This window comes from Moschus berezovskii, chromosome 4 (assembly GCF_049115385.1).
Source record: "Moschus berezovskii isolate FMDL1 chromosome 4, NW_MosBer_1.0, whole genome shotgun sequence".
Lineage (NCBI taxonomy): Eukaryota > Metazoa > Chordata > Mammalia > Artiodactyla > Moschidae > Moschus > Moschus berezovskii.
This window is the reverse complement of record NC_142463.1, coordinates 46,272,905-46,290,074: the sequence shown is the minus strand read 5'-3', so window position 1 is coordinate 46,290,074 and position 17,170 is coordinate 46,272,905. Positions and strand designations below refer to the sequence as shown.

The 17,170-nt window shown below is 33.9% G+C and overlaps 1 protein-coding gene across 4 annotated transcripts in view; it reads right to left on the bottom strand.

The window, feature by feature from the left end:
• LRRC7 (leucine rich repeat containing 7) overlaps nt 1–17,170 on the bottom strand; it is a 503,703-nt gene that overhangs the window by 281,677 nt on the left and 204,856 nt on the right. For all 4 annotated transcript variants that reach the window (XM_055402285.2, XM_088834863.1, XM_088834861.1 and 1 more), the window contains 2 exons: nt 16,477–16,566; nt 11,628–11,684 (listed from right to left, as the gene is read on the bottom strand). In XM_055402285.2, coding sequence (XP_055258260.2) covers nt 11,628–11,684; nt 16,477–16,566 — 147 coding nt within the window. The remainder of the gene's footprint in view (nt 1–11,627; nt 11,685–16,476; nt 16,567–17,170) is intronic.

Sequence of the window (17,170 nt, the reverse complement as noted above, 5' to 3'; positions counted from 1 at the left end):
AATTTATTTATCTAAGTTGCAACTGAACATGTCTTTAATAGAGAATGTGTTATTCTTACTTTTAACCACTCCATTTGGTGTATTTTCTACCTCATTGTTTTAGAACAGTCATAAATCTGAACACTTAAGGTTTGGTAAGAATCATAGTGCTTTAATCTGATTAATTTTATTTTTAATTTTACTTATAAAATTATATAGTATTTATTTTATAACTAGAAAAGTTATTATGCTATGTTTCACTACAGGTTAACAGAAGTCCTTTTAATATACTGAAATAAATTTAACTACAAAAGAAAATGAATAGAAACACAATGTAGCTAGGTAAAAGTTTGGTATCATTTTGAGCGTAAATAATGTAAAACTAAACGTAATGAAATAGGAAGTTTGGCAAGGAAGAATTCACAATTTTTAAAAGCCATAAAAGGGCAAGTAAAGTCTTGTGTTACTAAAAGGAAGTATAAAATATATATCCAGGGAAATTAATGTCGGGGAGTTAATATCTTCTGTGAATTTTTACTTTTAATATTGCTCAGGCACTGATCTTAAATGTCACAGAAACTGTGGAAAACTATAGCAATTTAGAGATATTTCCCTTGCGTCTGTTCAGCAGAAAATCAAGTTTTTTTAGGATGTATTTTGCATATTGAAAGACCTGAATTAACCCCAACCTGAGTAGAGAGAAAAGTGGAGACATGAAGAAAGCAGGAAATCTCTGGAAGTTAGATATATTTCACTTGTTTTCATGTGTCCTATTGAGCCAATTATCAGTAATAGTTTTTTGTTTACTCATCATGAGTCCTTTTTAAAAGTGAAAATCAAAACATGGGTGGCAGGGAAATCTTTTAAAATGCCAGAATAAAGCATATTTCCCAGAAATCAGTTTTTTTTTTTTTTCCTGTGCACTTTTCAAAAAACCAGAAGAGGACCCTAGTGCAAGTCATTTTACCAATTCCATGTCCACTGTTGCTGAGACTGCCATCCCAAAGTTAGTAACTGGGAAGGAAAAAGTATACTGCTCAGCAGTTGCTTCCTTGAGAGTTGGACTGTAGAGCTGGGGCTTCAAATAACATATTTAAGATGACAAAAAGTTTCCCATAAAATGAAGCTTATTAGAATTCTGAGTCAGACTATAATCAGATCAAAATTCCTGTGAAAACTTAGCCTTGAACAAACTCTAGCAGATTTGTTAAGCTACCAGTATGAATGCAGAATTCATGGCTAATTTCACAGGACAAATGATGGGAAAATTAAGGGATGATTTGGAGTATTTCAGAGAGAAAAAGGGAAGATTCCAAGAAAGATGGTTGGAGATACAAAAGGTGCATTGTAAACTGTTTTCATCTGAGATTTCCTGCGGGACAGTGAATATTGAAAGATGATGACACTAGAAATGTTGGCTCCCAGTTATGTAGGGTCTGGACATGTTCGTCTTCTGCAAGTTGTGGGTAGTCACCATGAGCTTTTACCTTGACATATGTCATGGTGTATTTTAGTAAGAAGCTCTGACAATAATAATGAGACAGATTTCAGTGGAAGAGATAGGATGAAGGATGAGTTTTTGGTGGTTAAGACAAGTAATATTAAAGACCACAAGTAGGGTAATGACAGAAGAAAGAGAAGAGTGACATAAGTTGATGGACATACGTGGATTTGTGGGTAGTAGGAGAGGAAAATAGTATTGAGATTTCTAATTTCTGTAATTAGGTGGATGGTACTGTCACTAAAGAGTATATAATAAGATGCCTGGAATTTCTGTTTGGTTTGGTTTTGCTTGGAGTGGTGAGCAAAGAGGTATGAAGATGATTTCAATTTTGATATGTGGTGAACATTCCATCTGAGATCCAGCTATTGGAAAGTGGAATTGGAAATCAGATAGATGTTTGCAATGCACCATATCTGAAACCACAGGAGTAAATCTGTTAGCTAAGTCCTTTGTGTCTTTGTATATTTTTCTGGGTCAAGACTCTGAGACCAAGATCAATACTAATGCAAAGTTCAGAATATATCTTTAATAAAGACACTACATTTTTTCATAAAGGGGAGAGCAATCATTCACATTAAATTGTCTGAACATACCCAGTATGTGGGTATGTTCCTTTTGGTTCCAAGATAGAAGGCAGGAGAAGAAGGGAACGACAGAGGACAAGATAGTTGGATGGCATTACCAACTCAATGGACAGGAGTTTGAGCAAGCTACAGGAGATGGTGAAGGACAGGGAAGTCTGGCACGCTGCAGTCCATGGGGTCACAAAGAGTTGGACATGACTGAGCAACTGAACAAGATCAAAGAGTTTTTATATATTTTTTATCATGTCTTATTATCTGAGTTCAATTCACCCAAAGAAACTACAAATCTTAGAAAATAGTTGTTAAGAATTGATTAGTAGTTATTTAAAGTTTTTATATACTTTACTGAGACTGAGAGACAATCATTTATACAAATTCTTGTTACAGTACTATTTGAAAAATACGAAAGACATATTAGCATTAAACGCTATTTTAAAGATTTCAATATTACAGAAAATACAAAAAAACCTTCTGTTTCCTTTCTAATAAAGATTTTTTTTAGATAAAAAGAAAAAAATATTTAATTCATTCCAATCTTTCCTTGAACCCTCTTAAGTTGTCTAAGTACCATAATATACTACTTTTGCTTAAACAGCTTTCCGGTTCTAAATGATCACAAGACTCATTTTCATCAACAATTACCCAAAGAATATTTCACAGTTTAAAGAAGGCAATGACCACCCAATATTCTTTTAAAATAATGACACTGAAGTTCAGAGAAGTTAAATAATTCATAAACAAGAAGCAAGGGCCTGAATACAAATCCAAGTTTGCCTGCAAAGCAAATCCTCATTTAAGTACATTCTGGCTCTTCTCAGGTAAAATAAAACAAGGTACAGGTTAATTGTTCCTTGAGATTCTAAGTCTTGAGATCTTATGAAACTGAAGTCATAGCACTTTTAACCTTGCTATTATATCAGGCAGTTTTCAATGTTTTGGTAAATTTAATCATCAGGGATCAGAGTGGCTATTGATTTGAAGTACTCTGAAAACAGTGATTTGATCCCATGGTTTTATGTGGCTTTTGTGCCCTCTGCTAGCTCCTCGCTGGACTTGACACAACATTTCCTAACCATAATACTCTCAATCTTAATCTTATGTTGAAAATATAAGGCTAAAAAGAAATATAATTAGTTCACAAGACAGAGAGCTCACACTCTTGTGAATTGTCGGAAAGCATGCCGTGCCCTGCCAGTGCTAAGTCGCTTCAGTCATGTCCGTCTCTTTGAGACGCTATGGACTGTAGCCTGCCAGGCTCCTCTGCTCATGGGATTCTCCAGGCAAGAATACTGGAGTGGGTTGCCATGCCCTCCTCCAGGGGATCTTCCCAACCCAGGGATAGAAACCATGTCCTGAGGCTCCCGCACCGTAGGCAGATTCTTACCGCTGAGACCACTGGGGGGAAGCCCATCAGAAAGCATATGTTTGATATTTTCAAATGGAATCTAAAATAATTACATTGTTAGGATGCATTATAATTTATAGAATGTTTTTAAAATCTTAAATGTCATAATTATCACTTATTTCAGTTGAATTTAAAATATAAGATCATGTGCTGCGTGATAAGAACTAAAAAAAAGTCCTAATTTAAGTGCAATTCTCTAAAACCAGAGGGGATTAGCATGGTTATCCTTGATTAGGTATTTGTTACATTGTCACTTTTGATAAAAATAACCCAGAATGGGATGGTACCACAGGTTTAACAAAACATCAAGCCTTATAAATTGATACAAATTGGTAAAAGTATAAGGTAATACAATTATAAAAACACACTGTATAAATTATGTATTATTGTCACAAAACCAGTTAATAGAAACATCAAAAATCTATTCTGTAAGCTGTGCCTGAATATAATTTTTTTTTTCGTTACAATAGTCCCAAGGAACCTACTGATGTATTTCTTTGTAGTAACTAGTACAGTAAAGCCAAATGAGATAAATTCATTAATAGGACACTGAAATAAGACTAGAAAATGACTTAGTCACACCTGTCCAGTTCAGAATACATATTATTTTATGGACTTTTCTTCATTATGCTGACAATGAGAAGTGGTAGGAAATAAATAACAAAGGAAGAAAGGCTTAAAAAAAACATGTCAAATACATTACATTTTTGTAAGTCTGACTAACGAGTAATCTTATTTTAAAAGAATAAATGAATTTATATGAAAATTTAAAATGTAACTTGCAAATAAATAGAAATTTGAGTAAAAATTATGAATATGCAGTGCTTATTGCCATTCAGGTTAGGAAAAATCATATATATTCATACATGTAAAATCTTTATCACTGAAATTCTTATTTTTATGAATAGTTAAGCATTTTAGTACATAAATACATACTTTTCCCTTGCACACTATAACTGCCAATATTTCAGACATGAAACTGATAATTTTCTGTGTTGATAGTGACTTTTTAATTTTTAAAGAACTTCTTTGAAAATAGTTTTTTAAAATTATTTTTTATGTTGGAACAGTACAAAAGCTTACAAAAAAATTCAAAGTATCATACAAATAACTTTTCTGAACTACTTGATAGTAAATTCAGAACTGGTGCAACATCATGTCCCAATACTTTGGTGTGTATTTCCTATAAATTAGAACATTTTCCTAACAAACCAAAACACAACCATCCAAATCAGGAAATTAACACTGATATAGTGTTACTATTTAATTCTCAGACCCCATGCAAGTTTTCTCCTTGTTTTGCCAAGAGTCCCAATAGTGTTGTTCTGTTTTTAATAGCAAAAGCATCAATTCAGAGTCACTGCTTTTAGTTATAATGTCTCTTTACTCTTCTTCAATCTGAAACATTCTCTCAGTCTTTTCTCAACTTTCATAATCTAGTGTATTGTTTCAATTTATATTTATAATTCAATTTATAATTTTTCTTAGAGTATGTCCAGATAAGGCACAATGTTTCTGCACCTTCTGTGAATATATGTATGTATCTTTAGGCATTCACAGTAGAGTTTCTGAACCTTTGTTTTTAGGTGAAGGAAATACTTAATAAAAGCAATGGTGCTCAAGGAATAAAGTCATGTAAATAATAGATGCATCATTTATTAGTTTTCAAGCATAAATATCCTAGTAGTTTCAAAGCATCATTCGTGCTTGTACTAGGTAAAGTTTTCTTTTCAATTTTTCCTTAATGAGTTTTTTCTATGGAGAGTCCAAAAACTGTCATAGATGATAGTGAAATAGAATGATTATTTTAACAACTCCAAGGAAAATTTGCTCAGCAAAATATTATCTTTTGAGTGAATATACTAGAAGTTTCACAATTAAAATAATACATTTAACAAATTCGATACTTTAAAATTGAGAGGACCCCTTTTTTGGTGCTCTGTCATAGTATACCAGGTATTTTGGTATGGCTTATTTTACATAAATGCCAAATAATGTGCTTCTTGATAAAAATAAAACTGTGAAAACTCACAATAGGCTATGATTTGACTTTCACAATTAATACGCATCTGGATCCCATAGTTTTTGTCAGCTTCACAGAGGAGTCTAGGATCTAAAAGTTGTCCCTACTTCAGACATCATTTCCCTAACCTGAATCCCTTCCTCCAAAACTCTTAAAGTTTCTTATCCACCAAATTCATTCATTTTTCCTTTTCTGGATTTGTTTACCAGGGTTTACTTATTTATTGATATTGACCCAGCAATTCTACTGGAACATGTTTGAAATATTCTTTTCTTAGTTGCTGTATTATGACCACAGACCAAGGAATCACAGTTTATGCCTTGTGTATTCAAGTGGCAGGGCAAAAATAAAATTAATATTGGCTTAAATCATGTTTCCTTTTCTTCAAACTATTTCATATTTTTGTCATTATCACAGACACATTTATACAACATCATATTTTAGCTCAAGTTGAAGCAGTCACAGTCATAATAAATTATCAGTGGACAGGCCATATTTTAACTTTAAGGTTTTAGAAAAATTCTCATAAATGGAAAATTTTTGTTTAAGGATAAAACTCACCATTATTAGTGATCATTTGTATGCTGTTAAATTACTTTCATGGAAATGGTTCCTAAATTTCATTTAAAAGAATTGTCTTATTTCTTGTTTTTATCTTGACAGATGTTTCTTAGCTAAATGTATCACTTAATGACAAAATAAAAAAAATAAGTTATATTACTTTTGGATATTCTTTAGTTGTTATAAATATTAATGCCTTAATTTGAAATTATTTTTTCCCTTGTCATGCCTTGCCTGTTATATGTAACTTGAAACCACCTGAAGCAGTGTGTGTGTGTATGTGTGTGTGTGCGTAGGTTTAAAATTCAAGGCTCACCTATCAGCCATTGAGAACTCACTAACCATTTATCCTTTTTTGCTTTCTTGATGCTCATCAAAGACTCATTTTAATATTTGGTATTCCATATAATTTTCTATGGGAAAAAAATACAAATGACACAAAATGTCCTGGTCATATGACAGATATTTCTCTCTGTGAATCTATAGAACAGCTTTCTTGTTTATTAATTAAATGCTCCATAAATTGAAGAAAGTAGGGAAAACCAATAGACCATTCAGATATGACCTCAATCAAATCCCTTATGATTATACAGTGGAAGTGAGAAATAGATTTAAGGGACTAGATATGATTGATAGAGTGCCTGATGAACTCTGGATGGAGGTTCGTGACATTGTACAGGAGACAGGGACCAAGACCATCCCCATGGAAAAGAAATGCAAAAGAGCGAAATGGTTGTCTGAGGAGGCCTTACAAATAGCTGTGAAAAGAAGAGAGGCGAAAAGCAAAGGAGAAAAGGAAAGATATAAGCATCTGAATGCAGAGTTCCAAAGAATAGCAAGGAGAGATAAGAAAGACTTCCTCAGTGATCAAAGCAAAGAAATAGAGGAAAACAACAGAATAGGAAAAACAAGAGATCTCTTCAAGAAAATTAGAGATTCCAAGGGAACATTTCATGCAAAGATGGGCTCGATAAAGGAGAGAAATGGTATGGACCTAACAGAAGCAGAAGATATTAAGAAGAGGTGGCAAGAATACACAGAAGAACTGTACAAAAAAGATCTTCACAACCAAGATAGTCACGATAACGTGATCACTGACCTAGAGCCAGACATCTTGGAATGTGAAGTCAAGTGGGCCTTAGAAAGCATCACGAACAAAGCTAGTGGAGGTGATGGAATTCCAGTTGAGCTATTTCAAGTCTTGAAAGATGATGCTGTGAAAGTGCTGCACTCAATATGCCAGTAGATTTGGAAAACTCAGCAGTGGCCACAGGACTGGAAGAGGTCAGTCTTCATTCCAATCCCGAAGAAAGGCAATTCCAAAGAATGCTCAAACTACCGCACGATTGCACTCATCTCACACGCTAGTAAAGTCATGCTCAAAATTCTCCAAGCCAGGCTTCAGCAATATGTGAACCATGAACTCCCAGATGTCCAAGCAGGTTTTAGAAAAGGCAGAGGCACCAGAGATCAAATTGCCAACATCTGCTGGATCATGGAGAAAGCAAGAGAGTTCCAGAAAAACATCTATTTCTGCTTCATTGACTATGCCAAAGCCTTTGACTGTGTGGATCACAATAAACTGTGGAGCATTCTGAAAGAGATGGGAATACCAGACCACCTGACCTGCCTCTTGAGAAACCTGTATGCAGGTCAGGAAGCAACAGTCAGAACTGTACATGGAACAACAGACTGGTTCCAAATAGGAAAAGGAGTACGTCAAGGTTGTATATTGTCACCTTGCTTATTTAACTTATATGCAGAGTACATCATGAGGAACGCTGGGCTGGAAGAAGCACAAGCTGGAATCAAGATTGCCGGGAGAAATATCAATCACCTCAGATATGCAGATGACACTACCCTTATGGCAGAAAGTGAAGAGGAACTCAAAAGCCTCTTGATGAAAGTGAAAGAGGAGAGTGAAAAGGTTGGCTTGAAGCTCAACATTCAGAAAACAAAGATCATGGCATCTGGTCCCATCACTTCATGGGAAATAGATGGAAAAACAGTGGAAATAGTGTCAGACTTTATTTTTTTGGGCTCCAAAATCACTGCAGATGGTGATTGCAGCCATCAAATTGAAAGACGCTTGCTCCTTGGAAGGAAAGTTATGACCAACCTGATAGTATATTAAAAAGCAGAGATATTACTTTGCCAACAAAGGTCCGTCTAGTCAAGGCAATGGTTTTTCCCGTGGTCATGTATGGATGTGAGAGTTGGACTGTGAAGAAAGCTGATCGCTGAAGAATTGATGCTTTTGAACTGTGGTGTTGGAGAAGACTCTTGAGAGTCCCTTATACTGCAAGGAGATCCAACCAGTCCATTCTAAAGGAGATCAATCCTGGGTGTTCACTGGAAGGATTGATGCTAAAGCTGAAACTGCAATACTTTGGCCACCTCATGCGATGAGTTGACTCACTGGAAAAGACTCTGATGCTGGGAAAGGTTGGGGGCGGGAGGAGAAGGGGACGACAGAGAATGAGATGGCTGGATGGCATCACCGACTCTGTGGACATGAGTTTGAGTGAACTCCGGGAGTTGGTGATGGATAGGGAGGCCTGGCGTGCTGTGATTCATGGGGTCGCGGAGAGTCGGACACGACTGAGCGACTGAACTGAACTGAACTGAACTGATGCACTGGGCACTGTTTTAGGCACTGGAGATTCTACAGTGACAAAACAGAAAAAAACCTTTTTCTTAACAGAACTTAATGTTTGCCTGAGGAGACCATTTCCAAGAAAACAGAGTCAATACAATTCAGAGAGCCATAAGTGAGAAAATCAAATGTAATAGTGAGATGATTTAAAGGCAATGAGGGAGCAGCATTTTATAATGTGTTCACAGAAAGCCTCTGAGGAGGTGCCATTTGAAGAAAGATAGGAATCCTAAGGAAGATCTAACCTGCAAGGATTTGAGGTAAGAGAATTCCAAAGAAAATAGCTCATGCAAAAGCTCCAAAATGGGACCATATTCATTTTGGACTACTCTTCAAAATTATAATTAAGAGGATAATTCTGCTATGAGGAAAAATTTTATCATAGAATTTAAAGTTTTTTTCTTTATGGTTATCAAGTGTTTTCCAAGATGTTCAATGTCCTCAATTATTACACATAATCAAAAGTGATTGTGTCAATGATTTTTCAGCAAATGTGTACCTGAGGAATTTAATTTTCTCACTCATTGATATATCTAGAAGGATGATCGTAAAGGAACAGTGTGGAAAGATTTATAATGCTAAATTCTAATTAATAATAGAATCTGTTCTAGAATCTGCACATATCAAGATGTCTCTATCAGTTTACTTTAAAAAGTCATATTTTAATTCTCTACATTTTTACACTTTTTACACCTTGTTAGGCATGTGGACTTTAAGATAAAAAGAAGAAAAAAGTCACTGAGGATCTGCTAAAGACCTGACATCATGTTTGTGTCCATGAAGAAATCATGAGCTATCTGTTCTTGCAGTAATTATTTAAAAATTAACTTTCTTCCTAAAATTAACTCTCTTCCTTTATTTTCATTGGAAGTGTAAAATAAAGGACAGTAGAAAGCTCTCACGTATCTCTCCATTAGAGGTCTAGACTGGTAATCAGAAAGCACTATGGATAAGGCATACTGAAAGCACAGTTTACTTTTTTTCAAGACAGGAATTTTAGCAACTCTAATTTTTGTAGACATTAAAATAGGATAAAGTTCTCCATATATTATGCAAGTCCTTGGTTCTGTTGATTTTTGCCTGTAAAGTAAAAACTAAGCACACTAGTTTGAAAATAACTGAAGATTTTTTAAATGTAAAAACTGTAACAGCTATACTAATGGTACAAATGCTAACAATCCACCAAGAAGACTCAGTTTCATTTCTACCTATCTTTACACTTTTTCAAGGACAAAGTTAAATGCCTATTATTCTACTTGCTTGAATTTTGTTTGATAACTGATACACAGTCTCACAGTCTACAGAATACCTGTGTACCAATTATGAGCATTGTTATTCACTACTCTGAAATGTCCACTCATCTATCTTATATAAAGACTGTATTAACAATCTATGGTCAAGCTTTCATTTATATTAAAAAAATACATATTTGAAAACCTGTGTCAGATTTATTTATTATTTTATGTCAAAATTGTTATGTAAGAGCAGAAGGGAAAGGAGTCTTTTCTATACCATCAGTATTTTCTCCTTAACTCAAATGTTTATATTTAGAGGAAGGAGACAACTGCTGTTTCACCGTAGTTTAGCTTGTACCTAGCCTTGTTTCCACTCTATTTTAAATGTAGACATTGAAAACATGGGGGATAGAAATGAATTTGCAGTAGATTAATGCTGAATAAGTAACATTCAATCATATTCACATTTCTGTCTGTGCCCCCAACATGGAAGAGGTGCCTTCCATTAAAACTATGTATAATGCTTTGGCTTAGCGAAAAACCACTCAGAAATGCAGAGTGTCTAGATACAGAGACATTTCCTACTTTTCATGTTCTCCCCTGTCTACCACTTATGGAGGAATGAATTGATGTTTAATCTCTATGTATATATTTAAATGAAATTAATATAATTATTGGAAGGTTTATCTTGTACTGATAGAATTTTCATACATATTTATGTATCAAAATGTATTTGAGAGTATTTTATTGCTATATTGTCTGAAAAAAAATCAATGAAATTCAGTGTAGTTTGCATAGAGAAAGAATACAAAAAGAGGAAAATAAAATTAAGTTTTGGTTCAGCAGATGAAATGTCACTAAATCCTGCTGATATTCTTGAAGAATTAATCACTGTACTCAATGTTTTTCTGCAATACTGCAGGAGGGTTAAAACAGCAAGATAGTACTTTCAATATTTTAACTGTAACACATACAAATCATAATAATTTATCTGAGTAAAAATAATCTCCAATTTAAATAAATTTTGACTTTCAAAAATATTTTTTTTATATAGCACATATTCTATTATTAGATATAAATAAGGCAAAACAGGATGGAAAAAACAATTCTATTAAACTAAACATTGTATAAAATTTTGGTGATTGTTTTATATAAAACTATTCTGTGTTTTTATATAAACCATATTTTACATAGACTATTATATACAGGTACAGTTTGAAGAAGTATAAATACATATTTTCTGCCAAGTCATTATAGGATCTCTAGAAAAACTTTAATAATTTTTATGGAATATCTTTGCATTATTTTTTATTTGAAAACTATCACAATCATAAATTAGCTTGAAAAGTTAAGCATTTGAAACTGGTGATTGTTTGAGGGTCATAGAAATGTCAGTTTCATAGGTTTCAAGGCAGTAACTTCCCGGTATGTATGTTCAGCTATGACAAGAATCTTAAATGGATTCTTCCCATTTTTACTTGTAATTATACAATTTTATAAGGCAGGATACATTTAATATGAATCTCTTGTAGTATACTGTACTTTTCAGCCCCTAGAAAAATATTGTAGAAAAATTAACACAATCATAATGACAAAACATAGCTAAAATAAAAATAGTCCTTTTTCTTCCTACTAGTGAAAAATCACAATTAAAAATTTCAAAAATACTCAGTCACTTACTTTGGTAGAGTTTTCAAGTGATTTTCTCTTAACTCCAATATCCGCAATTTGGCAAGTCTGTAGAAATGAATTTAAAAATTTGTTTCTTGATATTTCTCTATAAAACAATATTTTTATGGTAAACCAAATTAATACTGTGTTAACCAAATGACTATGTCCAAACAATAAAAAACCATGGTTATAGATTTTTAAGAATTACGCAAATTGATTATGAGTAGGGTTGCATCAATATTGGAGAATGATAAATAACCACTTTCCTAAACTTTCCTAAAATCTTTCAAAGATATCACTGTCTCAGTCATCTAAATTTTCTGTTTTATAAAAATACATTCACTGTTGTTTAATCATATGCATTCAAATTATTGAATATTTACTAAATACTAAGTACTGAGTTTACTGAAATATGGTAATAATTTCCCTCAAGAGATGACAAATGAATTTTTAAAGCAAATGATAAAGCATAGTGGTTAAAAGCTTGAGCTTTGTGGTCAGATATATCTGGGTGAAATCTAGACTCTTTATATTCTAACCCTATGAGACTGGGCAAATTAATTAATCCCTCCTAATAGAGGTTAAAGCGTCTGCCTCCAATGCGGGAGACCCGGGTTCGATCCCTGGGTCGGGAAGATCCCCTGGAGAAGGAAACGGTAACCCACTCCAGTATTCTTGCCTGGAGAATCCCATGGACGGAGAAGCCTGGTAGGCTACAGTCCACCGGGTCGCAGAGTCGGACACGACTGAGCGGCGGAATGGAACGGAATACTTAGGCCACCTCATGCGAAGAGTTGACTCACTGGAAAAGACTCTGATGCTGGGAGGGATTGGGGGCAGGAAGAGAAGGGGACGACAGAGGATGAGATGGCTGGATAGTATCACCGACTCGATGGACGTGAGTTTGGGTAAACTCTGGGAGTTGGTGATGGACAGGGAGGCCTGGCATGCTGTGATTCATGGGGTCACAAAGAGTCGGACATGACTGAGCCACTGAACTGAACTCCAGTTTCATCATCTGTAATGAGTATGTAATAATAGTACAAAATTTATATGGTTTTGAATGTTAAATGATGTCATCATACATGTAAAACATAATACTTGGCACACCGAAAGTTTTAGTGAGTGTTACTTATTACTGTGGAGCCCTACACCAAGGTCATAGTTGTAAAGTTTTGTTAACAAGGCCACAGATCTGGAACTCTGCACCAAAGTCATCTGCAGAACTGACTGAGCTCTAGTTCCAGACACCGACTGTTGCTATGAGCCCCGCTGACCTAAACTGGCTAACTCCTTGACCCCATATTAGGTAAAAATATACACCTTCGTGCTCACCTTATAGCACCCTAACCAATCACCTAATGCCAGTCTTCCAGCAAGAATTTTCTTTGTCTTGAGACTATAAAAACTGGCTACTAAACCATGAAAGGAGTTGGCTCTCCCATGAGCCACCTCTCTGTTCTAACAGCATCTCCTGCTCTAATAAACTCTATTCTACTGTCATTCTGCCTTGAAATTCTTTTCAACCTGTGCAAAGATCATGACAATTACTATTACCTTAATTAAAAACTGGGAAAAGTGTCATATATATAGCATAATATACCAAATTTAATTGACTCTGAGCCTGAGCTGTGAACGTTTCAAATAGATGCACATTTAAAATCCTGTCATATCATCTGTCCTATGATAATACTAGGGTTGGGAAAATCATGTGAAGTGGATGAGAGGTGCTTATTTTCTGATGATTGCAAAATACTTGGGTGATTAGGAATGCATTTCACACTTAACTACTTGTTAATGTTTGCAATCTGGGACAGTGTTGTTACTAATGTCTATGTTGTGCTGTGCTTAGTCACTCAGTAGTGTCCGACTCTGCGACCCCCCAGTCTCTAGCCCACTAGACTCCTCTGTCCATGGGGATTCTTCAGGCAAGAATACTGGAGTGGGTTGCTATGCCCTCCTCCAGGGGATCTTTTCAACCCATGAATCTAACCAGGGTGTCCTGCATTGCAGGTGGATTCTTTACTAGTTGAACCACGAGGGAAGCCTACTAATGTCTATAAGAGAGCTTTACAATTTACTCAGTTGTGGTTATTTTAGGACAAATATTAAATGACTTATCCAAATTCTGTGTTGTGGGAATAGTTCACTATTTGAACTATTTCACCTACAATGTCCCATATTTACTGTGCTTTTAGGTATTCAACTAGTTCTCTTCCTGTTTCCTTTTTGTTTTGAGTTCTATCAAGTTTCCAATTTAACTTTAATCTTATAACTCTTAATCTGTATTTGAAACAAATTGTCTCAGTTCTTCAGAGCATGGGATATCACTAGTAAAAGACGTTTCTTAAACATTTATATAGCTCAAATCTTAGCATCTGTACTAGGGTAATAACATTTTATGACTTAGTTTGGGTACTAAATCTTAGGTTTTATAAAGTATATTAAACATTCTTTGTCAAATTATCCAGCTGAAGGTTCAAAAGCTTTTTAGATTACAATAGTAAAATAGAGCATTTTTTGGCAGATAATTTATATAAAATTGAAATCTAATTCCGAGTGGTTTGGGTTTTAGTATTATGTTATATATTTGCCCAGATTTCTTCCCTTATGTTAAGACTAGTAAAGAGAACTAACAAAATGCTAAAGCAAACATTGTATTTTAGGGAGATAATTAAACATTTTATGATTTAATAAACCAAAAGTATACTTGTGGTTGTGGCCAGTACCAGAAGGAAAATCTACTTTATATGAACAAATGGTGAAATATTAACTCATTTAGAAACTAGGTATATGCTCTTGTGAATATCTGTGAATTTTCAGAACTGTCTGAGTGTATGGTATTCATAGGTATGATGAAATCATGATCCATAAAAGTAAGAGAATTTGGGAAAAACTTTTGAGGTGATTTCTATATGCAAATAGAGGCTGCTACCTGTTAAAGGACTTCATTATTTCACGGAGTTCTTCTTAATGTCATGTATTAACTTCCACCCAGAGGTGGAGGTTGGGGTATAGTCAGTCAGTTATTTGAAAAATTTGATATGATCACTTAGAAAAAGGCAGTTAACAAAAAACTTAAAATATCTTATCTTTTAAGATATATCTTTTATATTTAAAATAGCCTTGATATGGAAACAAAGTTTCCATTGACACATGAATGGATACAGAAAACCTGTGTGTGTGTGTGTGTGTGTGTGTGTGTGTGTGTGTGTGATGGAATATTATCAGTCATAAAAAGAAGAATATCCTGCCATTTGTAATGACATGAATGGACCTTAAGGGCATTATGCTAAGTGAAATAAAGTTGGACAGGGAAAGACACTCTATGATCTCACATACGAAATCTAAGAAGAAAAAAATAACTATAGAAAAGAGGTCAGATTTGTGGTTATCAGAGGTGGAGGTATGGGAAGGGGAAATGGTTGATTGTGATCAAAAGACACAACTTTATGCTTACAAGATAAATAAGTACTGGAGATGTAATGCATAGCATGATTACTATAGCTAATACTGCTATATGGTGTCCAATATATCTCAAAGTAACTAAGAGTAAATTCTAAAAATTTTCATGACAAGGAAATGTTTTTTCATGGATGTAACTAAATTTAATGTGCTAATCATTTTGTAATAAATTTGTCATTATTATGTTGTATACCTTAAGTTCATACAGTGCTATATATCAATTATATCTCAATAAAGATGAAAAAAGTTCACTCTAGAACACCTAGAAAATATTGAGAATTTAAGACGAAAATAAAAACCTTCCATAATTTCCCTTCCAAGGAAATTCTTTTATTTATTGCATATTCATATTCATATGGGAACACAATTTATATATAGTTATGATAAGCTTTAAACGTAACATCATAGGAATTAAAAGATATGTCTCTCTCTAGTCAAGATTATAAATTGCTACATTGTCATATGGATGTACCATAATATATTCAAGCAATCTCCTAGATGGATGTGTGCTTCCATATTTTTCATATTGTGAATAACGATAAACATCTTTGTCCATAAATCCTAGTGTGATATACGATGATACATTTCTAGAAATGTAATACAAAGGCAGTGGTTATAAATATTTTCAAATCTTTTAAAGCACACTGCCCTGCACAGAGTACATGACATTTTGCAATTTCATCAGCAGTGTGAAGTTATCTCTTTCCTCACACTGTAAACAGTTTTACAGTTTCTGGGATATGCTTAGAGCACAAAGGCCCTTTATTCACATATTAATTTGTATTATTTTATTATTTATGATGATAAACATTTTTTGTGTTTTCAACTTGTACATTTATTATGAACTGCTTGCACATGTTATTTACCCATTTTTTCTAATGAGATCTTAACTTTATACTCCTTTGAAATAATTCTTTATAAGTTAAGGATCTAATTTGCCTTCCATATATGGTAGAAATATTTTCCTATTTATTACCTTAATATTTAAAATATTTATTAAAAATAAATATTATTTTATTTTAAAGGCATGTATGTATTCAAATATATCCATTTATGGTACTTTCCTTTATTTCTATGCTATAAAATCATTATCTAACCCAAGTGTCAAAAAGTATACATATGTATATTTCTCCAGATCATTTCTGATTTTATTTTTTTTTTAAATATTTAACTCTTTAACTCATCTGGAATCTGATTATTAATGACATGTAAAGACCTAATTTTACTTTATTTTTTTCAAGATGTTTCATTAATTGGCATGGTCTCATTTATTGGATAAAAGTGGGGGTATCTTTAATTACAGGGGTCACTTTTGAAGCCTCACCTACTGATGGTGGTTAAGTACTTATCTAAAGTGAAATAAAAGTGTATCGTTTAAAGTTCTTATTCTTACCTTCCAAAATTGGCTGGAAGAAATTCAAGAAAGGCATCATTCAGGTAGAGCTGGGTCAGATTTAGAAGCTGCGTGAAGCCATCAGGGAGTCTAGAAAGGAGTTAAAGGTTTAGTCATTGCGTAGATGTTGCCATAGAAACAGAACAAAAATATATATCTCTAAGGAGAAAAAATAGAAGTGCAATACATTTTTCAACTCTCCTTTGGTATCACAGTAATGGAAGAATTTATTGAGCATGTTGTTACAGCTTGAAAATTTTGCCGGTTATTAAAATAAATGGCATTCACCCCTTCACACTGCTCTCCTATGCTGAGATTTATGTCACCGCCAAAGTCAGCGGCATCATTTCTTACTGTTACCCTGGCCTTACACACCAGTGAGATATTTTTATGGAAATTTCAAGATGTATGCTATCTTTTATAATTTCAACTTTATGATTCTTCTCAGTAGAAAATTCACATGTATAGTCAGGCAAGGTTATCTACTCTTTCACTTAATCATTAGAAGTTGTGTGCAGTTTGTGACACTGATGGCTAAAGGTGCCCAATATGAGAAGGGAAAGAGTGTTTGGTCCCTTAATTGATAATTTCCTTAATTCAGGCCCAACAGATACGTGCATTATAATTCAAACTGACCTGATTCATGCACACTAAAAATGAACAAGAACATAAAATAAGAAACAGAATTCTAAAG